The sequence below is a fragment of the Trichoderma virens genome, assembly GCF_000170995.1.
Source record: "Trichoderma virens Gv29-8 chromosome Unknown TRIVIscaffold_3, whole genome shotgun sequence".
NCBI lineage: Eukaryota > Fungi > Ascomycota > Sordariomycetes > Hypocreales > Hypocreaceae > Trichoderma > Trichoderma virens.
Genome location: NW_014013746.1, coordinates 166,838 through 193,721, shown reverse-complemented (window position 1 = coordinate 193,721; position 26,884 = coordinate 166,838). Strand labels below are relative to the sequence as shown.

The following is a 26,884-nucleotide window of genomic DNA, read 5'->3' as shown; positions in this document are numbered from 1 at the left end:
TGTATAAGAGAAGACGCCGCGCGATGATGGCGTCGTTTGACGGTGAAATTTGCCCTTGAATCTGTGCTGTTGTTGGGCTGTGGGTGTATGAGGATGAGGACGAGGATGAGAGCAGCGGTGTAGAGGTATATAATAATGCATAGCATCTGGCAGAAGCAGACATGTGTATATAAAAATGCAAGACAAAATCTCATTGATAAACGTCACATCTAAATGTCTTCGTCAAATCGTATTCCCCCAAATCGAGTATAACAAAACTCGGGGCCTTCCCCCCCATAATAGAATCTCCAAAATAAATTCGGAGCTGGGCGCTTTTCGGCAAACCGCTGCCGGACTTGGAGATGCCTCGGCTTCCCCGCCGGGCGCCAAACAGCGTACCCCGGATTTATTCATTTTTGGGCCGGGATTTGGGCTTACATTAAACGGTTTCCCCAATTCTTGTCTGAGAGGCTTGGACTTTCTTTTGCTTCATCATATATTACGGCTTACTTTTTTGTCTGCACGCATATAAGACTCGAATTTTCCTTGGTTCAATTGTAATCGGCATTTTCTCTTCTCTTCTTTTATTTATTTTTCATCCTTTCGGCTGTGCAATTGTCTTGTCTTTGAAGAACGCCCAACATGCGCGGCATTGAAATCCAGAAATACGTCAAGGTAAAGCAGCCAATTAGCCTTGCGCTCCCTTTTCTATCTATCTATCAGGGGCATCTCAATCCCATTTATCCCCCCCAAGCAAAGAGAGAGAGAAAAAAGAAGGCTAACAATTTCTCACCCATGATTTGCAGAGCCCTGCAGAGCTCAAGGTAACGGATCTGCCCGATCCCGTGCCCAAGGACGACGAGTATGTCATCGAGGTGCACGCCGCCGCGGCCAATTTCTTCGATATCCTGCAGGTTCAGGGAAAATACCAGAACCAGCCGCGTAAGTCAAACATGGAAAATTTCGGATTTCTTTTTTTATCAAAAAACAAAAGACTAATCTTTCCTCTCACAGCCTTCCCGTGGGTCGCTGGCGCCGAGTTCGCCGGCACCGTCGTGGCCACGCCGCGCAAGTCCCGGACGAAGCCGCGCTTCGCCGTCGGGGCGCGCGTGTTCGGCGCTGCGCAGGGGGCCTTTGCGACGAAGCTGTGCACCAAGGAGGTTGCGCTGCTGCCCGTGCCCGAGGGCTGGTCGTTCCGCGATGCCGCGGGCCTGTTTGTGACGGCGCCGACGAGCTACGGCGCGCTGGTGGTGAGGGCGGGCGTCAAGGCTGGTGATGTTGTTCTTGTGCATGCGGCGGCGGGAGGAGTTGGGCTTGCGGCGGTTCAGGGTAAGTTTTGTTCTTTCATTTTTTTTTTTTTTTGAATCGTGATTCCCTTTGATGTGAGTGAGTGAGAGAGAGGGTGAATGAGTTTGAGTGAGTGGGATGAGTGAGGGTTGCCACATAGCTTGTCTCCCCCCTTATTCGACTCAACTCAACTCAACACCCAACTCAACACCATACACACACATCACCACCATCATCACCACCACAAGCTAACACAAACCCCCTCCCAAAAAAAAGTCGCCAAAGCCTTCGGCGCAACCGTCATCGCCACCGCCTCCACCCCACGCAAACTCGACATCGCCAAATCCTTCGGCGCCGACCACGCCGTCTCCTACGCCGACCCGGACTGGCCCGCAAAGGTCAAGGCGCTGACCCCAAAGTCCCGCGGCGTCGACATCGTCTACGACCCCGTCGGCCTCGTCGACAAGTCCACAAAGTGCACCGCCTGGAACGGCCGCATCCTCGTCGTCGGCTTCGCCGCCGGCGCCATCGAAAAGGTCGCCATGAACAAGGTCCTGCTCAAGAACATCTCCCTCGTGGGCATCCACTGGGGCGCGTATTCTATTCATGAGCGCGAGACTATTCCCAAAGTGTGGGAGGGCATTATGCAGCTGGTCAAGGAGGGCAAGATCAGGGGCACTGAGTATACGGATGAGGAGTTTGTTGGGCTGGATAGGGTAAAGGATGCGCTCCTGGCGCTGGGAGGAAGAGGAACCTGGGGCAAGGTCGTCATCAAAGTTCCTCAAGAGGGCAGCAGTCGGTTGTAACGGGACAGTTTCATGATCTAAGCAAAAGGGCAGGCAAGGGAAATGGAACTGACCGCAGGCCATAATGCACTCCCCCCTAATTCAGCATAACTCATGCTTCATGTCTTTATTTCAGCACCCCCCACATAGCACCTGTCAATTCTAATAACATCTCTTTTTGCCTCGCTCACGCAAATCGCGCAGGCTCGTCATCCAAGTCATATTCTCATTACTATGCCCAAGTCGCATGGCCACTCAGTTTCTTCAAAGCGCCCCCCCATTCATCAGCTTCTGGAAAGCGTCCATAACCTCCTTGTCCACGTTGACTGCCCAGTTCTCTTGGAAAACTGCCTCCCCTCCGATTCGTGCAACGACATCGTGCAGCCTAACCTTGACAAAATGCAGTGCATTCACACAATGGATCGGATCCTTGTGCTGGCTCTGCTTCTCCAGAATCATCTTCGGGGTATCATACTCAGAAACTTCAACCTCGTCCCCCCAAATCAAACAATCACTGCCGTTCACTTCGCTTCCGTCTTGGAGATCTATAATAATGTTCGTCCACAAATCCAAGTAGTCTTGTAGTTTGTCCAGGACCAGCTCCTGCATTGGTGAACCAAGTTCCAGCAGCCGCGTCAAGCCGAGGAGATAGAGCTTCTGACGATCTATGTTGTCCATCTTCGCTTGGTATGAAAACCATCCCGCGGAGAGCCAGCTCCACACTTCGTTGACGTTTCCAACACTCCCGAGCATCTGCACAAACAAGTTTGGCTCAGCCAGTATTAGGCGAGCAAGGATCGCAAAGTAGTCGCCCTGCGTGACCGTGTTGAGTTTGCTCTGTCTTCTGTTGGGCCCAGTAGTCTGACTGGCCTCCCACGCATCATGAAGATTAGCCATAATCTTGTTCATGAAACCGGTTTCTACCATGTCTTGAATGATGACTGAGATCCCCTCGGCGCCCCCTAATTCGGCCGCAGACCGGATGAGGAGTTCAATGCACACGGTGCCCACGCGGACATGGTCTCGGCTTTTGGAGTCCAGAGTGTTGCTCAATGCCATGAGCGTCGGTCGTCGAAGTCTGTCCTCCAGCATCGCTGCGGGCGCAATCAGGATGTAGGATTCAATGGCTGAGATTGCCAGGGACACAATGTCAGATTGATACTCTAATAGCGGGAGTAGCAATTCGGCTAGGTTGACGAGCTCTGGGGCAAGAGGGGGGTTGCTTTGCATGAGGATGGAATTCCAGAGCTCCAATGACTCGTCAATGAGGTTCAGGTGCAAGTCTGACCCTGGCCTTGCCGCTTCTGCCAGCAAGGGAAGCATAGAGCCCTGGTAACGCTGCGATTCGGGGCCCATGCTCATCACGAGCGCTGCAAAAATGGCAATCACAGCCTGTTTGATCATGTATTCTTCTGTCCCCGAGGCCTCCCACACCGAAGGCAGGGCAACCATGAGCTGGTCTCCAAACTGTCCTACCTGTTCCTCCATTCTCGTCACCAGGATTCGGATCGACTCAAGGATGGCTAGCTTGGTCTCGTCGCTCTCCACGTTTTGAATGAGCTCTATAAGGTTCTTGAGAACATCCGATGTGTATGGTAGAAAGGCGTCGACGCTGAAGTCGATCTCGTCGGCAACCCACCTAAGCTGTCTTGCCGCGGTGATTCTCACTACAACGTCGTTCGTCTCATCGTTCGAAGAGAGGAAATGCTGGAAAATCTGATATACAACCGGTCTGCTCGCTTCGCCCAGCCTGACTGGCGCCCACAGACTGATCAAGATTGCAATACGTCGCCGCAGCACTTTGTACAGACCACCTTGCTGCTGGGCATCGTTGACAATGGTCGAGGCCAGTACCGTATCAAAGTCAAATGCATTGACCACATGCGCCGCTGAGAGGCCCATGGCGGTATAAACTGCCTCCTTTGTAGCAATGTCTGCTTGAGGAGATTGCGCCGTCTGGAAATACGACAGCAGCGGTGGCACTAGAAGCTGCTTAAAATTTGTGAGAAGATCCAAGAAGAGCTTTTCGGCGCATGGGCGGACTTCCCATTCGTATGCGCTGCCTTCATGCTGCTCTTGTTGCTCCCAGTCTTCCGGATCCTCTTCCCAGGCTTCAAGATCAGATCTACGGAAGACAAATAGGTGTGTAATGATGGTGTTGACGATTTGGATCACCAGGTCGTCTTTGAAAAGTTCCGTCCTGACTATATGCTTGGCCTCTTCTTGTTCAGCCTTTGTCTCTGGCGTTCGGTACTTGAATGTCTGTACTGGCTGGAAGGCAATTCTCACGCAGGCGCGAAGGAGCAACAAGCCTTTCAGGGCAAGCTTTTCCATTAGAGGCCCTTCTGTCTTTGCCTTGGCTCCAGCATCCCCAGAGCCCTGACGAATGCCTCCTGACTGAACAAAGATTTCGGCAAACTTTGAAATGAGATCCCAGTATGCATTAACCAGGGATAGCGAGTTGGGGAGGAAGGCAAAGCTGGCAGCAAAGTGCTCGGCTTGGTCGATATGGAACTTGGCAAACTGGAGAAGATGCTTCCCTACCAAGTCCTGGTACGGCTGTGGCACAGCGGAGTCGTGGTTCACAAACCCAAGGAACTGGCCAAACTGGTTCTGAGACAGGGTCCAAAACTGGCTAACGGAGCTGTCAGCGTGAGGACGCAGGTAACCCACACTAATGAGGCGACGAAGCGTCTTGAGCGCGGAGAGACTGTTCATCATTGCCAAATTCGCCTCGTCACCGTTGCCGTGTCCGGTGCTCAAGAAGTTGATCCATGATGCTGATTTTTCAGAGTATATCTCGGACAGAATGTATACAATCTCGGGCGTGATGGATTGCAGCGCCGTTTGCGACCTCCTAAGCCGAGCGCTTCCCATTTCTTTGATGACCCGAAGCAACACCACCAAGGTGCCGTAAAGATGATGTTGATTGGCGTTTCGAGTGGATCGAAGGAGGTTGATGATGCTAGGGAGGGCCTCTGGCCACTCTTCTGGATAATCGATCCGGACCACCTTGGCAACGACCAGGGCATTGTGCAATGCAAGATGCCTCTCTTCCTCCTCGACAGATCCCAGGAGCAGGCGTGACCGTATCAAGTTCTTCTCCTCGGGGGTGATACCGCTCGCCTTTGTGCTCGCGTACAACCGCCAATTCTTATCAATACCGTTCTTGATCTGTATAATGGCCAGGAATCGAATTTCGAGGGGGAGCGACTTGTCGAGGAACACCGACTTGGAGTGGCACAAGATGTTAGCACGAGGCATGCAGCGTGGACAAACAACAGCCGTACCTGCAACGACGAGTAATACCCAGCCTGTGATTCCCAGGTGACGAGCTGCTGGCCGGCGGCCTGTCGCTGGACATGGTCCGAGGACGAGGTTGCGGCGTGCAACGTGCGGCAAAGCTCTTGCAGGGACAAGGGAGCCGCGTCTCCTGGCACTTCGATTGGGAAACTCATGGCTGCTGCCAACGCCGTTCGAGACGGCGGTCAAGCTGTGGTTCGGCGGCGGCGAGGCTCGGGCGATCAGATGCCGTTATGGGATTGTCATGTATCGTGCTGAGCTCATCAAGGCGGACTGCCGGTTGACGATGCAGGAGGATGTATGTACGAGTAGGTGCTCTGGTGATGGTGGGGCTGAGTTTGTTGCTGTTTGGCGCGGGAGTTGCTTGGAGGGTTGGAGGGGTAGCAGAACAGCACCAGGCAAAAGGATTGAGGCGAGGCGAGGCTGCAACTGGCAATGTTTCTAGGTTCCAATTCGCCGACTTCCGTTTACCAGGAGACAAGAGTTTCTCGTTTCTTGGCAAGGCGAAATAATACCAGTCTTATACTCTTCTTTATTATTAATAACTTAGCCATTGTCTAGGCCGGCAGATCGAATAAGACCTTGCAAGTGCATAGGTACATACATGTACTTGGTTGCAGTAGCCAGCCGAGAGCCATTTACAGGCCGTTTACAGCGAGGACCCTTGAGCTCTTTAGCGCCCAAACTGCCAAACTATGCCCCATACAGCAAAAAGCTCCCGCCACGACAAGGCACAAAATCTCAACCAGCATCGTCTCAAAGCCTTCAATTCCACTCACCGGGACAAGCCAATTGCGTCAATGCGATGATCCGCTCGCGCACATCCAGGCTCGCCGCCGCCGCCCTCTCCAGGCCCAGGAGGCAGTGGACGTGCCCGGCATGCCTCTCCAAGCGCCAATACTCCAAGCAGCCTGAGAAGCGCGAGCCGCCCGATCATCGGAAGCTGGGCCACCAGCAGGAGCTGTTCATGACGTCCGTCTACAGCCCCGGCTCGCCCATTTTCTTGCCAAACGGCGCCCGCATCTTCAATCGGCTGGTGGACTTTCTGCGGAAGCAGTACGTGCGCTATGGGTTCCAGGAGGTCATTACGCCGACGATATATAAGAAGTCGCTGTGGGCAAAGTCGGGCCATCTGGAGAATTATGCCGAGGACATGTATGCCGTGACGGGCAACAAAAGAGCCTCGGACTTGGAGGGGGCCACGGGGTGTTGTGGGACGGATCACGCCAAAGACGAAGCTGCGGCGGAAGAAGAAGACGACTATGGCCTGAAGCCCATGAACTGCCCTGGACACTGTCTCATCTTCGCATCCAAGCTGCACAGTTATAGAGATCTGCCAGTCAGATACGCCGACTTCAGTCCCCTCCACCGAAATGAGATATCGGGTGCCTTGTCGGGACTGACCCGGGTGCGTCGCTTTCACCAGGATGACGGTCACATCTTCTGCAGACCAAGCCAGGTCGAGGGAGAGATTAAGAAGACTCTGGATTTTGTGAAGACGGTATACAGCGTGCTGCGTCTTGGCGTCAGCTACCGCCTGGCATTGTCTACAAGGCCAAAGGATCATTATATTGGCACAGAGGAAGAGTGGGCGCGCGCAGAAGATAGCCTGAAACGAGCCCTGGACGCTTCAGGCATGGAATGGACCGTCAATGAAGGCGACGGCGCCTTTTACGGCCCCAAGATCGACATTGTGCTCAAGGACTCTGAGGGGAAAGAACACCAGACGGCCACCATTCAGCTAGATTTTCAGCTACCCAAGCGATTCGAGTTGGAGTACCAGGCACCAGCACCCGAGTACGAGGCCCGTGGCGAGACAACTGACGATCCGGAGCTTCTGGCCCACTATGGCCCTGTTCGGCCGGTCATGATTCATCGCGCAGTTTTGGGATCTGTAGAACGGCTGTTGGCGCTTTTGATCGAGAACTATGACGGGAAATGGCCCTTTTGGCTGAACCCGAAACAGGCCATCATATTGACAGTCAACACATCAGACCCAGTCATAGAGTGGGCTGACGAGGTGCGCAATATTCTCCTTGGCAACAAGAAGCTGGAGGCCGATGGTCTACCAGCTCTTGAGAGCCTTTCGGGGCAAACGGGCCTGGCGGTGGATATGGACACGACGGCGAGATCCCTGGGGACCAAGATTCGGGAGGCACACGCGAGTGGCTATGGCCTTGTCTTGGTAGTGGGCGAGCAAGATGCCAAGAATCAACAGGTCAGCCTGGGCAAAGAAAGGCTAGGCCCGCTTGAAATGCGCGATAGAATGCTTCGTATGGTAGATACATTTGAATGAACAACTCTCTCATCTATTAATCCCATCCAACCACGCCATATAGTAACCTGTATCCTTCTATTATATCTCTCCTCCCCGCTGGAATCGGTATCGCAAGCTCGTTTTCAATCCTCAAATAAACAATCGATCTGGAAGGTATACATCAATACTTTTATGAATTCGTCGTGACAGCACAAACTGCACATGAAGGCTGCAACTTCAATGGCGCTCCTTGTGGCCCCCATCACGCGCTGTGGCGCCTACTCTTCCTTGCCGTAGAGGTCAAGGGGAGACAGCTCTCGCTTCGTAATATCTCGCTCGTTTCTCGACGCTCACCAAACGCAGGGGCAGCTCAAATCTTGACCAGCCCATTCACCGGCCGAGCCCTTGTCCCGACCGTGAAGACCTTTTATCGTGTCAATACCTTGTCACAGACACTGGTTCACGTCAACGGTACACTTACTTTTTATACTTGGGATCAACGTTGCCGCCTGCCTGCTCGATACGGTCGATCAAGAGCTGTCTCTGCGTAATCTGATCGCGCATGTAGTCCACGGTGCGCTTCAGAACCAGTCCCTCTGAGCGACCCTGTCCTTCCAAGCCAGGCACGAGCTCGGTGAGCCGGTCGAAGCCCTCGCGAATGGCCTGGCGGCGCTTTTGTTCTAGAGATCACGACGTTAGCCAGGACTTTGCACGTGAGGGTGGGCGGCATCGTCTCATGTACCTGATGCTATGTGGTTCTGCTTCTTCTCCTCCTCTGTGAGCCGCGGCTTGTCGTCTGCGTTTACTGCCGCCGCTGAGGGCGTGGCCTTGTTGGCGTCGCCGGACCCGGAAGTTTGACTTGGTGAGGATGACATTTTGCGCTGGTCATGTGTTGATGCGATAAGCACATGTGAATGCCAGTGCGCATAGCGGAGAAGAGAATCAATCAATGCGGATCACGCAGTAGGAAGAGCGCAGCATGAAGAAAAAGAAAGCGAAAGAGATGCAGCACGCGATTCCAAAGAAATGCGCCGCTGGGGACTTTATTCTATCGACGTGGTACGATTTCCTGTCGAGCTGCGTTGAAATGCCATTGTTGAGATGAAGGATCACATGCGCGGCGCGTGCAAATTAAAATTGGCAGTGGGAAGAACAAAGCCACCGGACACCAGGCCTGTTACAGCGCTAGAAGAGCAAGGATCTTGCCCCAGATTCTCGGGGCCGAAGTGCCGGTCCCTGCGTCTAGCTCCCCCAAGAGCGGCGTCTTTTGGGGTTGCTTTCCTTCATGTTCTTTTGTGGTGGCGGCGGAAGGCGTTTGATTCAGCAAATCTGAGTGCTTTTAGCTATTGAAAAGCAGTGGTTTATTTTTACAATGCCTTCTGTACTTCAAAAAGCGTCTAGTCTTTCCCCTCGGGTTCTCTCTTTACCACACCAAGTTACTTCATGCTGCCCCTCAACAAGCCGCGTCTCATGCCAAGCATCCGTATCAGTCGACCCTGAGACTCCCGATTCCGTACCATGGCGCCAATCACATGCTAAACTCTTGTTGCTGAGCTTCCGACAAGGACTATACGTAGACTACCTAGAAAGCCCCCCTCTTCGCAGGCAATTCTCATTGCAATTGGGACACAGTGACTGAGTTGCGGCCAATTTTGCGCACAGAGTTGTTGTCAGGTGCTGGCATAAGCTGCTTCAGCCTCCCAAGGCGGCCATCTCAACCAAACCGCGTCTCACTGTCACACAAATATACGCAGATGCTGTTCATGTTCATCCAACGAGCGCCTGGAGTCATCTCAATCTCATACCAAGCCGCTAACACTCCTCATTCTGAAGCTGATCCTTCATCGTCATAATCATCCTGATCCTGCTGGAAGATGACCTTTTCCGCCAATGTCAACGTCTTCTTTACGGGCAGTCCGATTACATTGTCAACGCTCCCCTCAATCTTTTCCACCAACAGCATTCCAGCAATTCCTTGGATGCCGTATCCACCAGCCTTGTCAACGCCCTCTCTGGTCTTAACATAGGCCTCAATGACATCGTCTGGTAGCCCGTTGCCCTCCTCCCAAAAGTAAACCTTGGTCTCTTCAGTATGGCTTTGGATGTCGTAACCCGGATGTCTTGCGTCCTCTCGAGGGGCTAGCACAGACACCGAAGTCAGCACTCTATGCATGCGTGTGTCGCGCAGGTGCTTGAGCATTCGCAAGTGATCGGCTTCGCTCCGGGGCTTCTCCAGAATACGCCCGTCACGAGTGACAATGATGGTGTCCGCGGCTATAACAAGGGCAGGATCAGGGATAGAAGCAAGATGTGTCTCCAACGTGGTAGTGTAAACGTCAAGACACTTGTTACGAGCGGTAGTTGCGACGTATTCCCAGGGGCCGTACGTCTTCTTGTCAAGATCTTCCGGCTTGTTTGACGGAGTAATCTCCAAATTGGTGAGGCCCATCTAATTGCTGGTGTTACTTTGACGCTGCGCTACCATGCCGCTCTCATAATACCATACCTGCTGCAGAAGCTGTTTCCTCCGCGGAGAGGCAGAGGCTAGAATTACTCTCTTTGAATTGAGGTGCTTAATAATGGGAAGATCCAGGGGCTGCAGTGGCCTGCGCATTGATCCGGCTCTGGGACGTCCGGCTGGAGGCGCTCCTTGGCCGGAGGCAGCATCTGGAGGAGTGTCGCCTGGAGCTTTGGCGGCTGACATTGTGAGAGGAATTGGGAGATGAGGGACTTGAGAGATGAGATGAGATGATCGGATGTACACTGATTGCTGCGGAAGATTGAGGCAGCAAGGCGGTATAGCTTTTAAGGAGCCCAAGTCGTCATTAATGGTGGGGTCTGCGGTTTGACCCCACCGTCCCAAGCCGGCATTGACTTGGTTGATGTTTTTGCCTTTGTTGGGCGGGATGTGGTCGCAAGACAAGGGAAAAGAAGGGAGTAATTCGTTCAATAATTGGAAAAGTACAGGGTGTTGGAGGCCATGGCAATTCAGACCTTGATTGCATTATATAATCTGACGTAGATTGTTGGCGTTTGTCAAGAGGCTTTAGTGCAAGCGCATATACATAGGTACAGGTACAAGTACGCAGCTATGATGAGGTGGAAGCTAGGGGGAGTATTAGAGCCCGAAGCCAATTCATAGCACTCAATCAATGCTTTATTCAACTTCCATGTTTATACACTCTTATGGTATTGATAGTTATGTCACAACCGTTTAAGTTTCCATTCATCATCATCATGGTTGTAATGTGAACAATAGAGAGAGAGAGAGAGAGAGAAACCAAAAATAAATTGCTTTGTTCTATAAGAACAGCTCCCTTATTTTAGCTGCCGCAACACAATGAATGCATCGCCGATTCATTCATTCAATGCCAACTGACAGCCGCAGCTGAACCAACGCCCGAATTCTTTGCCTTAGGCCGCCGCCTCACCGCCGAATCGGGACTAGCCCCAGCCGCGGTACCTGGCAACTTGTACTTTTCAAGGTACCGTTCGTCGCACTCAACTCCCTGTTCCCGCGCCCTGAAGGGAAAAAGCCAAACCCTCTGGACTAACGACTCAACCGTCTGCAAGTCTGCCATCGCCGCTGCGTCTCGTATCCGCAAAGCAACGCAACGCAAACAAGCGTCGATATTGTTAGCAGCCAAGCATCTCCACTGCCGAGGATAAGCACGGGATAAATCCCACAAGCCAACGCCGCTCCGTAGCAAAAGCAACAATAGCGCGCCGCCGCCCACTGAAAAAGCATCCATCAACACGCGTCAATCCACGCTGGCGATAGTCGTCGCCGGGCCGTGGTTTGCGACACGGGACTCAAGAAGCCATTGAGCCCCCACGACTGCGCAGGAGGTCCCCCGCGGCGGACGGTAATGCGCCTGCGGTAACGCTCACCATCCAGACCAAGATGGAGGCCAAGAGAAAGGCAAATGGAGCGAGCGATGCAGAGGACCGCACTGCGAAGCGCCGCAGAGTAGCTGTGAGTAGTGGCCCAACCCGACTCTATGCTCGAGACTCTACAATCCATCCGTCCATCTCGACGGAGTTTTACGCTGTCCAGCAGAAGAGCTTGATGCGCCACCTGCATTGTTCGATTGCGTGCACTTTGCGTGCACTTTGCGCGCACGGCTGAAGCTCTTCTTACACTTGCATATCGCAGATCATCTCCGCGCTAACACCATCCGTCTCCGTATAGCAAGATTTCGATCTTTCCAAGGGCGAGTCCCGCGAATCGACCACTGCGCATGGATTGGTTTTTCTCGAGCAGATCCGTCGGACAGCCGATAAAAGGTATGCTCCTGCTGCTGCCGCTGCCAGAGATTTTTATTTTCTCGTCACAATGAATCCTCTCACTAACCCTGTCCTGAAAGTGGTCGCCTCGTCGCAACATACTTTGAAAAGCTCGTTCCACGAGAGACCAACCCCGACTACTACAAGAAGACGCGATTGCCGATTTCTCTCGAGACCATCGAACAAAAGCTTATCGATGGCGACTTCAAGAGCCTCGCAGAGTTGGAGAGCTACTTTAAGCGGATGATTGCCAATGCCAAAGACTTTTACACTCGCGGATCGCAAGTTTTCGATGACGCTGAGCGGGTTCGCAAAGCGCTGAGCAACTATATGACCAAAACGAACCCTGCATACAGTAACCGCTCTTACCAAGCTGTGCCTACCCCGCTGCCGCCAGAAAACGACGAGGAAGACGAAGGGAACGACGATGAGGAAGAGGAGGAAGATGAAGATGCTGAAGGAGAGGATGCCGAAGGAGATGAAGACGCCGAAGGAGAAGATGAAGACGCCGAAGGCGAGGAAGAACCTGAAGAAGATGAAGAGCCAAGGTCGAGACGGAAAGCCATTATTCTCAAGCGCAGCCGTACGCGCAGGAGTTCAAACAACGAAAGCTCACGGGCACGCTCGCCGCCAAGTCGTCCCGACCACCAGTACGAAAATGTACCGTACAAGGGCCTTACTTTTCAGCAAGCTCAGGAAAAGATTGTCGAAGAACTTTTGCGGCACCAGGAACCAGAGTGCGTCAAGCCAACCTGACCCGCAGAATCATAAAGTTTTTACTGACGCGGCTCATTTCCAGATATGACGATGCCTATTTCGAACCCTTTATCAATCTCCCTCCTCGGGCTTTGAAAGATTACTACAAGGTCATAACTGATCCTTTGTCCATCAAGAAGCTGCAGAAGATTGTCAGAGGCGTGCAAGGACGACACGACGCAACAGGGGTTAGTGAGTTCAAGAGCTGGAGCGCCTTTGAGGAGAAAACAAAGCTCCTCTGGACCAATGCCTATTTCTACAACGAAGAGGGCAGCGATATCTATGTGCTAGCACAAGAGCTTGAGGTGAGTTGTGCAGGATTTCCTAATTCACATGCTTCACAAGTCTTACAATGAAGTTAGAAATTCTTCTATGGCCAGCTCAAAAAGGCTCAAGCTGCCGTCTCGGAGCCATCGCAGCCGAAAATCAAGCTCAAGGTTGGGCAAGGATCCGAAACTCCTGGCTCGTCCAAGAAGATTACCATCCACGTTGGCGGACGTGACAGCTCCGTAGCGTCACCAGCACCTCAAGTAGCCCAATCATCAGAGGCCAACGGCACGGGCAATGTCAACGGCGCCGGGCAGCTTTCGGCCAACCTCGAAGCCCCTCGGAGCGTCTCGGCGTCAGCGCCGTCACCAACGCCTTCATCGCAGGTAGGCTTGAAGGTGGAAGATGGCATTCGGGCATCCCCAGCGGTTGGAAATATGCCACCCGGAGCGCCTGGACAGCCGGCTGTGCGGCCACCTATTCCCGCGATTCAACCCCTGCCATTCCAGACTAACCCTCTCGTGAATGGTTATGCGGATCAGAGAAGATTCCGCCCTGCTGGCAAAGGTATGCTTGTTTATGTCGAGGCCGCCATCTGATGGGAAGTGCTAACTGTGACTCAAGGAATCGACAGTGCGCTGATTGAAAAGTTGCGAATTCAAACACATCCTAGTATTCCAAATGAGCGCCCTACGCTACTCACCATCTTGCCTAACGCAAAGGAGATGCAGCAGTCGGCAACCATCAACCTGCCGCCAACGCAAACTCGCATCTGGATTGTCGCGACGCTGCCAACCTTTCTGCAAGACCGCCAGTACAGCCTCTGGACTCTAGTGGACAGGCAGCCCTGGAAGCAGCTGATGCAGCCCATCCCCAACCAGACGCATCATGAGCGGGCGTTTGATGTTATGTTGCATCCTGGGCTCAATGTCATTGAAACTCATCTCATTGCCGCAATCCCCCGACAGGAGCGAGAGCCGGGCGGGCCTGAGGTGGAGCTGGAAGTCTTTACCGTGCTCATTAACGTATCGCGGCCTTACTAGACGCAATAAAATCTTGATCAGCGGGCGTCGTTCTAGAACAGGCATGGTTGTCCGCTCCCGCCTCAGTCATTTGGGGTATTTCTCGGACATACGGAGTACCCGGTACCCCTATGCAACTAAGAAGCATCAAAACGGGGAGATGGATGCGGGATTCCGTATGTCCCGAACGATTTTGAGTAGAATGGGAAGGACTGATGGTATAGTAGGAGTTATCAGGCAGCGGACTCGACAAAATCGGTACTATGGTGGAGCCCTTGGCTGGGTTTGAATCTATTTCCTTTTACTAGTATTTCTTTTTTTTTTTTTTTCCCTTTCTCTATTTATTTTAATTATTTCGGCCGAGCACGGACGAAGAGCCGGGATTATTTGCTTCCGCAATGCCGCTTGCCGCGTCATGAGCCGTCGGGAGAATATGTGGGATTGTCCAGTTACCGTCCGCTTGGAACGAGTGGGATGGTCGTGCAAATTCCCAGTTGGTGTTAGTTTGGGTAGCACGTTTGGTGTTCCTGGATGGCAAGGCAGACAGAGTTTCGGGCTCTCTCAGCATTTGCAATTCGCAGCAGATAGTGCCGGTAGTGATTCTTAGAAGAGAAGACGAGAACAAGATATTATGCCTTTTCCTTGCTCTACGCCAGAAATGGCAGTATGTTTGCTGACCCTCGGCGTCATCCGCCTTGCGCTTTCAAGCTCCTGCCTTGAGCGCACAAGCTACGGTAAGCATAATATTTGTTATTAATCACATCAACGAAAATTGATTCATTATCAATCACTGTTGGAACGCATTAGCAGTGAAGAAGGCGCCTGGTCGCTAAGGGCAGGCGTGATAACAAGAGATTGTGACGCCAAACTCGAGCTTCTCAAGGTGCAAAATGTGGCAGCCTAGATGCAAGTCCAGCCGCTTACATGCAAGTAGTGAGAACCGCCCTGTTGCTGCGCCCTGCCAGTAGTTGCTTGGTACATGTACTCCATACAAATAACACTCTACCTTTCCTAGTAGGTATATAACTGCTTACGAGTACAAGGTCTCTTTTCGGGCCATCCGTCTCTGGTTTCGGCCATAAGGGATCAGAGCATCGGGTTTACGCGATAAAACAGACGCATAAACGTGACGCGGAAAAATCAACTAGAGAATAGCTAAATTCTTTTTTTTTTTTTTTTTTTTTTTTTTTTTTTTTTTTTTTTTTTTTTTTAAATTTCGATTTAATCGATAAAATCGATAAAATGCACTTTTAATAAAATTTTGATGTTTCATGATTACCTGCTTTTGTTGGTGATAGAGACGTGTAGGCTTATCTGGGTACTTATAAACTGAGTCATACTTGATCCCTGTGGTGTCCTATTCTTGACATGTTTTGCTGGCTGCCTACGGTGAATATACTTGATGGATGTAATAGACTACAGATAGGATAATGTGGCTGATAGAGTGCGTAGTTGGCAGAAGTATCGGAGGACTTGAACAAGCAGTTGCTTGTGATAATGATAATGTGATTAAAGTAAAATATCAAAGAGTACTATGAATATAGGATCTTCATTTACAGATACAAAACACCAGTGTAGTCCAATACAGGTAAAGGGGCGAGATAGGCTTCAGCCTACCTTGGACAAAATCGGTGATCTTGTTACGCCTCAACTGCTGTACATTCACGGACTACATCGACGTAAGATAGACACCGTGATGACGTGGATCTCGCGAGCCATCGCTCTAATATCCTCCCAAGGATCTAAGCCCGCGGCTGACTATTCCACATAGCTTCACGGGACGGAAATGTAACACGTTCTCCTGGAATGGCGAGAGCGGCAGAAGCGGACAGGGTACGGAAACGATGCGGAAACGATGCGGACGGGAAGCGCACGGGAAGCGGAAAGTGGACACTCGTTGGGAATTAGCTACGAATGTACCGTACATGTGGTTTGATGGCCTCATATCACGATATGTAAGGCAGATACTAGTATACGCCACATACACATGTCTAGTCCTTAGAGGGCCAGAACATGTACGAGGGACTTTAGACTCATGGACAAGCCCGGTAGCTTGGACACGTAGTCCTACGAGCTAACGAGGCAAGCTGGATCGACATGGCTTTGAATCTTATGATTGGTAGCTTCTTGTCATTGACCGCCTCCGCCTTTCCATTCATCGGAAAGGTGATATAAGTGTTGACGGAACACGCTGTCTGAGAGCTCGGAAAAAGGACCCGTGTGATTCACTCAGGTTCTTTCCGCAATCTTGAGGCAAGGTGGATCTTCTGCGTAGGTGAGGATAATTCAAGATAATCTCTTCATCCGAAGGGCGTCTGATAAATTCCACAGGAGCTAGTTAGATGGATGGTGTCTGGTAGTGTGTACTAGACTGGCCTCAAGGCATGGACGGCGAGGATTACCCAGTTTATTCATTCGTTCATCATCAATCTTATTTCCTTATTTCTTTTTTCTTATTTCCATTAGTTTTCTTTTTCTTTTTAATTATTCCCTTGTTGCTCTAAAAGTTGACTTTAGGGGATGGTGTAGTATGTAACAATGTAAAACACGTTCATGCGACAGGTCACTTCGTAAACTCATGCAGATTAACTGTACATCATGACTGAAGCATTTTATTGAGCGTAGCTAAGCATTAACGACAAACCTGGTCCTTTTGATCGGCTTAACTGGTCGGGCAGTTTGGTCAGATGCTCACAGCATCTTGACAGGGACAGAAGCGAGTTTCGGGTTTAGGAAATACTGTACAAGTGTGAGTGCTCGCTTACACACTCTGAAACGGTAGTAGTGAGGGTTTAATAACAGGTGACGCTTTTGTTCTCCTATACTTGTGCAAGGGCAACCTCATTCATGCACCTTTCATTAATCGAAGAGAAATATGTCTTTTCGAGAACAGGTAGAAAACGCATATTTAGTCAAGGATCGACATGTTAATCTATACATATTCAAGCGGTGCGTAGCAAATGGTACGTGTAGTTTTTTTTTTTTTTTTTAAAAAAAAATAAGCTTCGTAGCAAGCTTATTCTTGCTACCCTAGCGAATATCCGTTCTGAAAGAATGAGGGCTATCCAAAGAATATTGGACCGCACTGCGAGTATATGAGAGTATCACGAGTGACAATTTTAACTATATATCTACTCATCTATAAATTATCATGTTACTTGACTTCGTACCCAAACATCTTGCATGCGCATTCATCGAGGAGGTCGAATGAGACAGAGAATCTTTGAAACCCTGACACCTAGTAGCCGAGTTGGTAGAGCTCTTGCGATTTGGGGTCACCGTTGAGTTACTCTGAAAAAAAAACTGCATCTACATATGCAGGTACATGCTTATATTATCTTTCAATCGGCTGAGTTACCCAATGGGTTGCATTCGGCTGTCATTCACCAGATTATCGTGATAAAGTACGCGAGCAGATATGGGGACAAAAACAAAAGACAGACATTAGGTAATGTCACCTGGTCAGAAATCTAAGGTCAGACGCAACATTTGTCATTGGTGCCATAGTAAGTAATCGAGGTTCCGCGGAGATTTCCTTGTTGGCAGTACTTTGGCAGCGGGATAAAAGATTCCAAATGATTCATTTCATACACCGCTCCATCAAGAATCTCGGATGCATACTCACGGTTACCTCAGCTTGCGTAAGCCAGCCTGCAAGGCTAATACATGTCTATACCGGGAATATATATTAATAAACCGCGGTTCATATGATTAATCGACGCACAATGCTGAACCATTCATTATATCTACATATGAAGTATCATATTTTGATAGCATCTTCTCGTTCTGGAAGTCAGTTTTCGTCTCTCAAGTACAGCAAGTATGAGATAACGCGACTCGTGCAGTAGTAGTTCAGTTCGATTATGCCTTCATATCTCATTAAGCTATCATTGCCACTGAGTATCATGAATAGGTGGCTTCCTTTTAAAGCCGTCACATGAGAGAAGTGAAAAGCGCTACGAGCTACTACAAAATTATTTATCACCGTGCACAAGTACCATGAAAATGCACCCAATTATGGGCTATAAAATCACTGCGTATATCATTAATAGAACAATAGTGTCTAATCATATATCATGCCTGTTATTTATACAAAAATACTTACCAAATATTTTTTTATTTATAGTACTTGATGATATTTGTGTGTTCTTCTTTGAGGAGCATCTCATTCCAGGGTTAGTGACCTTAAGCTAGTATTAGAGATAAGGTTATAATGCTTCAGTTGTATATGCAGACTTAATATCAAATTGTTTGCATTATCGATTAATCTTATAATGAAGTCGAATGAACCCGGTTTGCAGGTTACCAGTGTAGCTATATCGCACTGTGGTACGATTCAGGTAGGATTGTCAAGCCTCCTGAAGTACCTATATAGGCACAAGTTGCCGTGTCGGAGGGCGCATTATGCTAAGTGGGGGATGCCTTTATGAATGTTCCACCAAGCCTCCTTTGCTAAATATGGACCTTGCGTTGATCATTCAATTCGTTTGTGTGCCGGTAGCCGTAAAACCTCGGAATGTAACGATACTTGTCAAATGGATGTCTTATCTAACCCTGATACTCCCTTTTCGAAGTTTGAACCAAGGTGAAGTTTGCAGGTGATTCATGTCACTAATCAAGAAACTTGTCCAAAAGGTCATGCAGACGTTGTTCTGGATCAACGCACCCGCTCATCGTGTCTGTTTGTTCTCTTAAATGAGCATGTCCTAGTTCCCTATACATAACTTGTAGGGCTGTATCCCAGTTCTGTTCTCTCTGTGTTTGGGACCACCCCTGAGCTATTCGAGAGTAGTTGCCAGCGCATTCCAAAAGCAGCATTTCTTGTCCAGTTCTTTGTAGATGGAATAATGGCACCAAAAGCGTTTCAATTTATTACTAGGCCTAAAGACATCTATTCTACAAAGGAAAAAAAAAAAAAAAAAAGATTTACAAGAGAATCTGCGACACTGCAGAGGTCCAAGCTATGGATTTTTTCTCAGAAGACAAAGACTTCGTCACTCATCTTCGCGCTTGCTCCGGGTTGTTTATAGCCTAAGCTCACGAGTGACTTCTTCGCTGCAGCAACCATTCCAGGTGGTCCGCAGATCATAACTTTGCTTCCCTCCTCACTCGGAGAAGGGAGAATCTCAGCCATCATGTCCTTCGTCACAAAGCCCGATCCAAATTTCCACTCAGAAGAATGGCTCTCAAGTACGTAGTACACTTTAAAGAATTTTGGGTATCGCCTGGCAAAAATATCCAGCTCCTCTCTGAGAAGGATATCCTGCTCCGTTCGATTGGCGTAGATGAGGCTGATCTCTGTCGTATCGCGATCGCTTTCGCAGATGGCCCGGATAACCTGGAACATGGGCGTGATTCCTGTGCCACCAGCTATCATACCCACCTTTTTGCATAACCGTCGTGAATATCGCATCGCTCCTTTGGGGCCTCTAAAGTGAACCTCATCACCGATGTTTAGGTTGGCTAAGTAGCCATTTGTCATTTTTCCGTCTGGGTAAACCTTGATAAGAAGCTCTAGGATGCCCTTGTTGGCGTTATTCGAGGTTGGAGTATAGGATCGTGTTACAGCCTCCCCATCAATGACCGCAGTAATTGCAACATGCTGGCCCGTTGGCAAACCAAGAATAGGATGAGAAGAAGGTAAGGTGAATGTCAGACGATATACGTTTGGCGACACCAATTCTTTCTTGGCTAGTGGAAGAGGAGACGAAGCTGCCTCCGAGTCTAGCCACCCCCTTTGTTGTAGAATATTGAATTCAGCGGGTTTTGGCACCTTGAAGTGGTAGGGATACCGTGGTGACTCTAGAGAAATGACAATCTGCAGCAGCCTACGTGCAATCAGGGTATGCACTGACGCCAGAGCACCGGCTCCAACGAGCAACCCCATTAGAAAGCTGGGTTTTGGGGAAGCAGAAGCAGCAACGGTGTCAGAAGAGACTGCCCACTTCGGGGTAAACGCGATGAGATTCTTGCCAAGTGAAGAGGCTTTAGAAACTATATCACGATCCACGCCGTACGTCGTAAGACCGTAATACAGTGCCGCGGTACTAAGAGAGATTATGGTGTACTTGGCGGTACCCGAAGTAGTTTGCTCTTTAGATGGCGAAGAGTTGCGTTTCGGAGCTGTCGTCGGTTCAACGGGTGCTACTCTTGCCTTCCTTTTCTTGTATCCCTTGAGTTTGCCTATTCGTAGTGGCACCATTAGGTCGAAAGCATCGTCCGAGTGACCGGCATTGTCAAAAACCTCACTGGCATTGGTACCAGCCGCTTCTACAAGCACTTCTACGCCACCAGGATGGCTCTGGATATACTTGGTCACATCGTAGACTATAGAATAATGTTAGCTTGCCTTTTTACAAAGACCAAGATTCTGGGGCCTTCTCACTTTCTCCATGGATAGCCATCCAAGCATCGCCTGTGTTATTGTGCAGCCCTACTTCCTGCAGGGAGTACTCTACAGCTTCTTCCATATTTATGAATAGACTTTGTATGACAAAAGGCAAAGATGGAACAGAGAGGGGGATTGGTAGTTTGCTCAAAAGGGCGGCAGTGATCTTTTGAACTGTGTGATAGAAATGGTGCTTTATATCGATGAATGCCCCTATTGAGAGATGCATAGAAGCGTATGTTTAAGTGAAGTTTAGTAGAGTAAAATGATCATTCTGACCGAAACTTGCATAACCTAGCTCTTTACTACGTGGTCTCTCCTCCTCCTCAGAGCATTGCCACGAAATATCACGCAACATTATCCATTAATTCTCATTTACGCTGTTCCAAGGAGGCAATCCACCAAAAATCTTGGAATCACTCACATCTAATTTGCGTTAAAACCGATCCGACATGCTTGAAGCCGATTCATTTATATGTTCCTCGGAACAATTTCTCGCATCCGCTTCATAGCGTGTGGGGGATCAGTAATCAGGCGTTGTCGAATGCCATTGCTGTTCCTTTGACGTTTTTAGCGGCGGCTCAGGCCGCTCAATATGTCCGAAAATCGACACCAGATTTATTTCCTAAATGGGGCAATACGTGACCCTTGAGTATGCATACTCCTATCTGTCTGGAGGTGGCTAAAACCGAGGTAACTAATTCCGTAATTATAAATTAGGTAACTTGCTATTTTGAGCGTACAAAATGCGGCAGCAAAAGCCGAGGTAAAAAAGAAAAAGGAAATGTGTCAGTATTAACTTGCTTGTTGATCATATCCCGAGGACATGATGCTCTAACTCGGCGGTGGATGCAGAGTCACCCGTACTATGATCATCATTACCACCAAGATGCTCCGCGGAGGGTGTTTCGCGGCCTGTGACGAACGATGTAATTGCTAAATCAATAATGAAGAAACCATTTAAAAGTAAAGCCCTCTCCATTCTATAAAAAAAAGATTCAGCCAGTTTGATAGTTGAGTTCAATAACCTATCATTTTTGAGATATTTCAATAATTTAAACCTGTATTCTTAAAAGAGATCAACGATATTGCCTGCTTTCAACATGCCGACTCTTTTCCACCTTCTGGGAGAGCAGCCCTCCACGGCAGTAGAGTTTGAAGTCTCTACATCATTAGATTTCGAAGACTTGCAAGATCTTGCTGCCTCACATTTTGCTATTGTGGAGCCTCGAGGCGAGTACAAGATTCAAGAATAACATGTATAGCGCGTCTTACTTATATCAACTGGGATTTTAGGGGTTGGATTTATATCTGATGATCAATACCTTACATCAGTAGCAGATGTACTCGCTGCTGATGGACCTATTGCAATCTCCATCGATGGCGGCGCAGTGCGCAAGATCCCGGGACCAAAAGGTCTTCCGTATCTTGGCAACTTTACTCAGATATACCCTGACCACCTTGGTAATCATCAAAGGCTGTTTGAAACATATGGTAAACTTTTCGCGGTCACAACGTTTGGCACCAAGTGGAATTACACAAACGACCCCAATCTGACAAATATCTGCTTGATGGAGAGCGAATTCTTTACCAAGGGTGTAATTGAAGGGCACCCTTTACACCCGTTCAACTTGGGAGATGCCGGAATTTTTTTCGGCAGTACTTATACTGAAAACTGGCGCGCAAACCACAAATTCTTCCCTCCAGCACTGGGTCCCAAGGCTGTGAAACACTACGCACCCAAGCTGCAGGATACTATTGAAGACTCCTTCACAGTCTTCGACCAATTAGACAAAGACGGCGAGGCTTGGAATGTATTCCCATATATGTTGAAACTGACCTCTCAAGCCATAGTCAAGCTTATTCTGGGTATGCAAGTCCGTCACTTTGCGTCAGTGGATACACCACTTGATGAAATTGTGTCCATGGTCATTGAGATCTTGGTGCTGGCTAGGAAAGTGAATCGCTACGGCTCTTGGTACGGCAGCCTTCCATTTGGAGACCCTCAGAAGCTCCGTAATATTACAAAGATGATTCGTGAGCGGCTGGATAAGAAAATGGAAGAAGTTGAGAATGCTAAAATGGGCGCGAAAGAGCTGGAACTCCAAGAAGCCGCTTTAGAAGCTGACCACTTGATTGGTATGTAGTCACATACACGCCTTTTTGAGTAATTAGATGGGTATGCTGACCAGCTGAAACTTCAGATTTTGCCATTCGAGCCCGAGACAACAAAGGAAACAGATTGACCAAGGACCAAGCATCTCTTGGTGTGACCATTATCGCCGGCGCTGGATTCTCAACGACAGCAGCGCTACTTTCCTGGTTGATTTATGGCCTGGTCTTTTATGACGGGATGCAAGATCGCCTCCTCCAAGAGCTCGTCGACAACGACTGGAACGAGGACACCCACGCTACACTGGAGTTAACTAAAAATCTCAAGTTTTTGGATAAATACATCAAGGAAACACAGAGACGACACAATTCATCGTTCCAACCGGCTCGTACTGCCAAGACTGACTTGATCTTGCCTGGAGGATACAAGATGGCAAAGGACTCCCTCATAATCTTGGCCTTGCACCACCTCCATACGAACGCTGAGCATTGGAACAGCCCTCTACGATTTGATCCTGACCGCTGGGACACTGAAGAGGTCAAAAACAGACCAGCAGGTTCGTTTCAGCCTTTTGCCTCTGGACCTCGCGGCTGCATAGGCTTCAACTTGGCATTGGAAGAAGTCAAAATATTTCTACCTAAATTGGTATATCGCTACAAGTTCACGTTGGCCAAGATGGATGAAGCCGTTCAGTACGATCCAAATCAGGTGGTCATCAAGCCAGACAATTTGTACGTGCGCGCGGAGAGAAGGGTCCGATGGCCAGCGAAGTCCGAATAAGCTACACGCTTATCGCTGGCACCGTCTTTCAGACCGCCAGCATAGTGTGGGCCGTGATTCTCTGTTCTTTATTATAAAGCAGCTTAGAAGGTCAGTATGCAATAAATGAGAGTTAACTAGATGAGGAAATTTTCGTCATCACAATGAGTAAGCTTAGACCCATGGCGCTATACGTCTTCTTCGCTTGTGTCTCAACTCTGTCAAGGTTACGGGGGTTTCAGGTAGTCTCTTGCAGCGCCACCTGAGCTAAAGACAACTTGTCGCATGTTTTGCTGACGCTACTATCCCTGTTGCAGGAGAATATCGCCGATGTTGGTCTTCACTGAAGAAGAGCATATCAGCACTAATGCGCAAACTCAGGACCTGATAGCGCGATAGTGCAAGGGGGGTTTCCAATCGCATAAACTACTGTAAATGTCGGATTCCAGTAATTCATCTTCTAACCTATATTGAACAACGTCGTATTACTTCGTATTCTCTTTTCGGCATCACTGAAGACTCGGATGAATGTTCGGGCAGATTCTTTCCGCCTACGGAGTAGGGCTGCATCTGGGAATATCAGCCGTGGTGTCATGCGGTAGTTGTGAATGCAGACTTTTTGGTCCCACTCGTTTCCCACGTAAGTGTCTCCGTATCTTGACTCTTGGCAAAGCTCATGACCAAGGGCGCAGAAGACGGACTTTCTCAAAATCTGGCAGTAAATAGCGGACGATTATCAGTGAACATGCCGGAACTAGATATGACAATACATTTAAAAATCTTGTGGGCAGTTATCAATAAGTGTCTTAGTGGTTTGCTAAACAACATGGGAGTTTGGTAACGTAAGAGCGTCTCTCAACTAAGACTAGAAGAACTCATTTCAAAGAATTATCGAAGCTCCACTCGTAGTTAGCTTATATCCGACGGATCAACTTGCCGTATTTCATATATTGGGGCAGAGTAATAGGACCTATCAACTCTCAAAAAATTTCCGATGCTCGTCGGGTGATACTGTTTTCTTTTTTTATATTTTATATTTTATCTTATTTTCTCATTTATTTTCAACCTATTTACTTTTCTTTCATTTTTTTTTTTTTGATCTCACTCGCCGATCTATTCAAGGAGACTGCAACCAACCACCCAGAATTGATTCAATCTTACTTCCGGATCAAGTTACCGCGGACACAGATCAACTCAATTGAACATCCAGGCCACAAGCTTGGACAAGCTGCCGACTCAATCTAGGCTCCAGCGTTCCAGTCATGACTCGACCTGTCGTTAGTGTCTCGTGTAGTATAGGCCTTGTGGCAAACATGGCTGCTAGGCTTCATGGATAATTTGTCTGAATCGTAGTCGCCGCTGCTAGTTGCCGAGGCACTTTTAATCTAGCCTTTGGAAAAGCGCGGATTTGCACCCGAGAGAATAGGAATTTTGCGAGAAAAATAGCTAGAATAGCTAAGCTAGAATAATGCTCAATATGCAGTGAGGTATCGGATGGCGACTTCCGCAACTCTATTTGTTCGGCTGATAGATAGATAATACTGTATACTCTTTCCTATTTCGTTCCGCTATTTTTAGGGATCCATTAATTTATTTGATAAATGATAAATTCGTTTATTCGTTCATTCGTTTATTTATTCATTATTTTCAGTCTTGTTCGGAATCCCCGGTGACTTAATCTCCAGGGCTGATGCTTATTGTGGGATCTAATTCCTCGTGCTTATTATTATTAATAATAAATTGCAACATGAAGTATTTACTGCACCTGTACATCGAACCTCGGTTGTCGGCAGAGTTGCGAGGAAAAGAGCTATTAAAAGATAGGGACCATGCACCTGTCATTGTTACATGCAACGTCCCACGTTGGTGGGGGGTACTTCTCTCTAGGATCTGATCTAGGGGGTGGTATCGTTGAAAAAAAAAGGAGAGAATGGAAAAGAGAGAAAGAACCAAAAACGAGGCAAAAACTTCAGCGCCGATCCATGCCATGCCATACCATACCATACCGTAATGCTGCTGAGTGGTCCATATTGTACATCCATATCAAACCGTACAAAAAGAAAAGCCAAATTCGTACTTGTATAAAGATCCAGTAAATTAGCCCCCACCGGCTGGTCTTTGCTTTAGTTGTATAAGGTGCTTCAAGCCGGTTTGGACACCCATGTATTTTCGTTGTTTAGGATCATACCATCCCAGGACGTATACAGCCATGACTGCAGATTTTCCTTGCAATTCTACAAGTCCGTCGACCCTGATGCAACCCCTGCTGGGTGGCTGCTTTGCAGGCTGCCAGTTCTTCGTAAATGTGACGGTAGCTGCCTGAAGTGCGGCCTGAATCCGAGGATCGACTTGGCTTACACCACTAAATGGGGTGCCAGGGATTTCGCTGATCCCGGTGTGGACCGGAAAGTTGGACTTGTCCGGCTGCCCTGGAACTCTGACTGTCTGTTTGCCAGTTGTCCCGAGTTCTCCCTGTTCTTTGATGCGATTCAGAATGGCGGCCTGCCATGTTGCCTCAGGTGGGGGTGGAGTGTTAAATCCCAAGACTTTAGCAATATCTTGGGCAGTCTGCCTGGCTAATGAATTAAGAAAAGCCCACACTGATAATGCTACGGCTTTCGGGTATATGGCAGTGTTGAGATGGTTGGCTGCTAGGGAGTCCATTGGTCGATCGCCCCAGAATATGCCGTCATCATCAATGATGATACTGTCAAAACAAGTTTTAGCCCACAGATGTCTAAACAAAGGCCAGCCACTTTCATGTCTTACCCAGAAACATAGTGTTTTGGGGGCGGCGCAGGTGGATAAATGATATCCAGCCACAGTTTTTTGAGTTTAATATCTCGACCGCCGAGCAACTGGACGTAGGCAGGGTTCCGTTCAACGCCCCGCCGTATCAGTTCCGCCAGTCCCACTATGAAGAAAGCCAATTAGTGACTATGCAATTTTGAAAGCCTCTGTCTTGCTTCAACTTACTTTTGATGTCCTTCTGCAACTGCTGATCTTTGTTAACGGCAATGAATGTTGCCCACTCGGGATCAGAGCCCTTGTATGGCGGCTGTCTGACCTCCTTCGTCGTAAATGGGAATGGGAGGAATAGAATGGGCTCATCCTCATCCGCCATATCTTCCATCTCTTTCTTTTCTCTCTCCGACAAAGCCTCCCATTCATGATCTGCCCAGTCTAATAGCGGGTCGAAGACAACGGTCGCAAATATCTGCCAACAAGCGTATACGGCTATGGTTGTAAAAACAGCTCGGCTGCGAGATTTGATATTAGTTCTACGGAAGATCACGCCGACCCAGCCGTGGCGACAGCTTACTTTAAGCGGCGCCGGAAAGCACCTGGCTTGGGAGGAACAACGGGCTTGGCAAAGTAAACCGGAAGCCCCTCTGCCGCTGGTCTATTTCTCCATGGTAAAAACGATATCTGTCGGCTAGCAGAAGGGATGCGATGGGCGGGGAGATGTGGCGAGGCTTTCGATATCAGGGTTGCGTGTCGCGAAACGACCGCTGCGCGCCGCAGCATCCCGGCTTTTATGCGGATCCTGTGCGTTTCCAAGCAGCCAAAGATAAAAAAAAATACAATCAAAGAAGAGGAGTAACCTTTTATCAAAAGAATAAGCGCATGGTGTATTTCGAGCTATTGCGGTGGATGATGATGAAGTTCTACGGCAACGAT

General features: G+C 49.0%; 9 protein-coding genes across 9 annotated transcripts; 4 read left to right on the top strand and 5 right to left on the bottom strand.

Moving 5' to 3' along the window:
* Nucleotides 1-621: 621 nt before the first annotated feature.
* TRIVIDRAFT_211837 (uncharacterized protein) lies at nucleotides 622-2,240 on the top strand (the record flags this gene model as incomplete). The annotated part of the gene is made up of 4 exons (XM_014103869.1): nucleotides 622-654; nucleotides 786-921; nucleotides 994-1,308; nucleotides 1,543-2,240. The coding sequence occupies 4 exons, from the start codon at nucleotides 622-624 to the stop codon at nucleotides 2,070-2,072; spliced, it is 1,014 nt and encodes a 337-aa protein (XP_013959344.1).
* Nucleotides 2,241-2,315: 75 nt separating this feature from the next.
* On the bottom strand, nucleotides 2,316-5,509 carry TRIVIDRAFT_31785 (uncharacterized protein; the record flags this gene model as incomplete). The annotated part of the gene is made up of 2 exons (XM_014103868.1): nucleotides 2,316-5,282; nucleotides 5,342-5,509. 2 exons carry the CDS (start codon nucleotides 5,507-5,509, stop codon nucleotides 2,316-2,318), a joined length of 3,135 nt encoding a protein of 1,044 aa, XP_013959343.1.
* Nucleotides 5,510-6,159: 650 nt separating this feature from the next.
* On the top strand, nucleotides 6,160-7,650 carry TRIVIDRAFT_54685 (uncharacterized protein; the record flags this gene model as incomplete). Its single annotated transcript, XM_014103867.1, has 1 exon — nucleotides 6,160-7,650. The coding sequence occupies one exon, from the start codon at nucleotides 6,160-6,162 to the stop codon at nucleotides 7,648-7,650; it is 1,491 nt and encodes a 496-aa protein (XP_013959342.1).
* Nucleotides 7,651-8,088: 438 nt separating this feature from the next.
* On the bottom strand, nucleotides 8,089-8,408 carry TRIVIDRAFT_19860 (uncharacterized protein; the record flags this gene model as incomplete). Its single annotated transcript, XM_014103805.2, has 2 exons — nucleotides 8,089-8,291; nucleotides 8,354-8,408. Coding segments are annotated over 2 exons (258 nt in total), but the record flags the coding sequence as incomplete, so codon positions are not given.
* Nucleotides 8,409-9,433: 1,025 nt separating this feature from the next.
* On the bottom strand, nucleotides 9,434-10,225 carry TRIVIDRAFT_32540 (uncharacterized protein; the record flags this gene model as incomplete). Its single annotated transcript, XM_014103866.1, has 2 exons — nucleotides 9,434-10,060; nucleotides 10,118-10,225. 2 exons carry the CDS (start codon nucleotides 10,223-10,225, stop codon nucleotides 9,434-9,436), a joined length of 735 nt encoding a protein of 244 aa, XP_013959341.1.
* Nucleotides 10,226-11,515: 1,290 nt separating this feature from the next.
* Nucleotides 11,516-13,964, top strand: TRIVIDRAFT_61838 (uncharacterized protein; the record flags this gene model as incomplete). The annotated part of the gene is made up of 6 exons (XM_014103865.1): nucleotides 11,516-11,587; nucleotides 11,804-11,898; nucleotides 11,979-12,635; nucleotides 12,698-12,959; nucleotides 13,017-13,488; nucleotides 13,546-13,964. The coding sequence occupies 6 exons, from the start codon at nucleotides 11,516-11,518 to the stop codon at nucleotides 13,962-13,964; spliced, it is 1,977 nt and encodes a 658-aa protein (XP_013959340.1).
* A 4,954-nt stretch (nucleotides 13,965-18,918) lies between these two features.
* TRIVIDRAFT_144462 (uncharacterized protein) lies at nucleotides 18,919-20,413 on the bottom strand (the record flags this gene model as incomplete). The annotated part of the gene is made up of 3 exons (XM_014103864.1): nucleotides 18,919-19,837; nucleotides 19,901-20,270; nucleotides 20,329-20,413. 3 exons carry the CDS (start codon nucleotides 20,411-20,413, stop codon nucleotides 18,919-18,921), a joined length of 1,374 nt encoding a protein of 457 aa, XP_013959339.1.
* A 1,021-nt stretch (nucleotides 20,414-21,434) lies between these two features.
* Nucleotides 21,435-23,224, top strand: TRIVIDRAFT_189003 (uncharacterized protein; the record flags this gene model as incomplete). Its single annotated transcript, XM_014103863.1, has 3 exons — nucleotides 21,435-21,564; nucleotides 21,628-22,470; nucleotides 22,536-23,224. 3 exons carry the CDS (start codon nucleotides 21,435-21,437, stop codon nucleotides 23,222-23,224), a joined length of 1,662 nt encoding a protein of 553 aa, XP_013959338.1.
* A 2,076-nt stretch (nucleotides 23,225-25,300) lies between these two features.
* On the bottom strand, nucleotides 25,301-26,731 carry TRIVIDRAFT_54680 (uncharacterized protein; the record flags this gene model as incomplete). Its single annotated transcript, XM_014103862.1, has 4 exons — nucleotides 25,301-25,910; nucleotides 25,973-26,117; nucleotides 26,180-26,463; nucleotides 26,526-26,731. The coding sequence occupies 4 exons, from the start codon at nucleotides 26,729-26,731 to the stop codon at nucleotides 25,301-25,303; spliced, it is 1,245 nt and encodes a 414-aa protein (XP_013959337.1).
* Nucleotides 26,732-26,884: the final 153 nt, after the last annotated feature.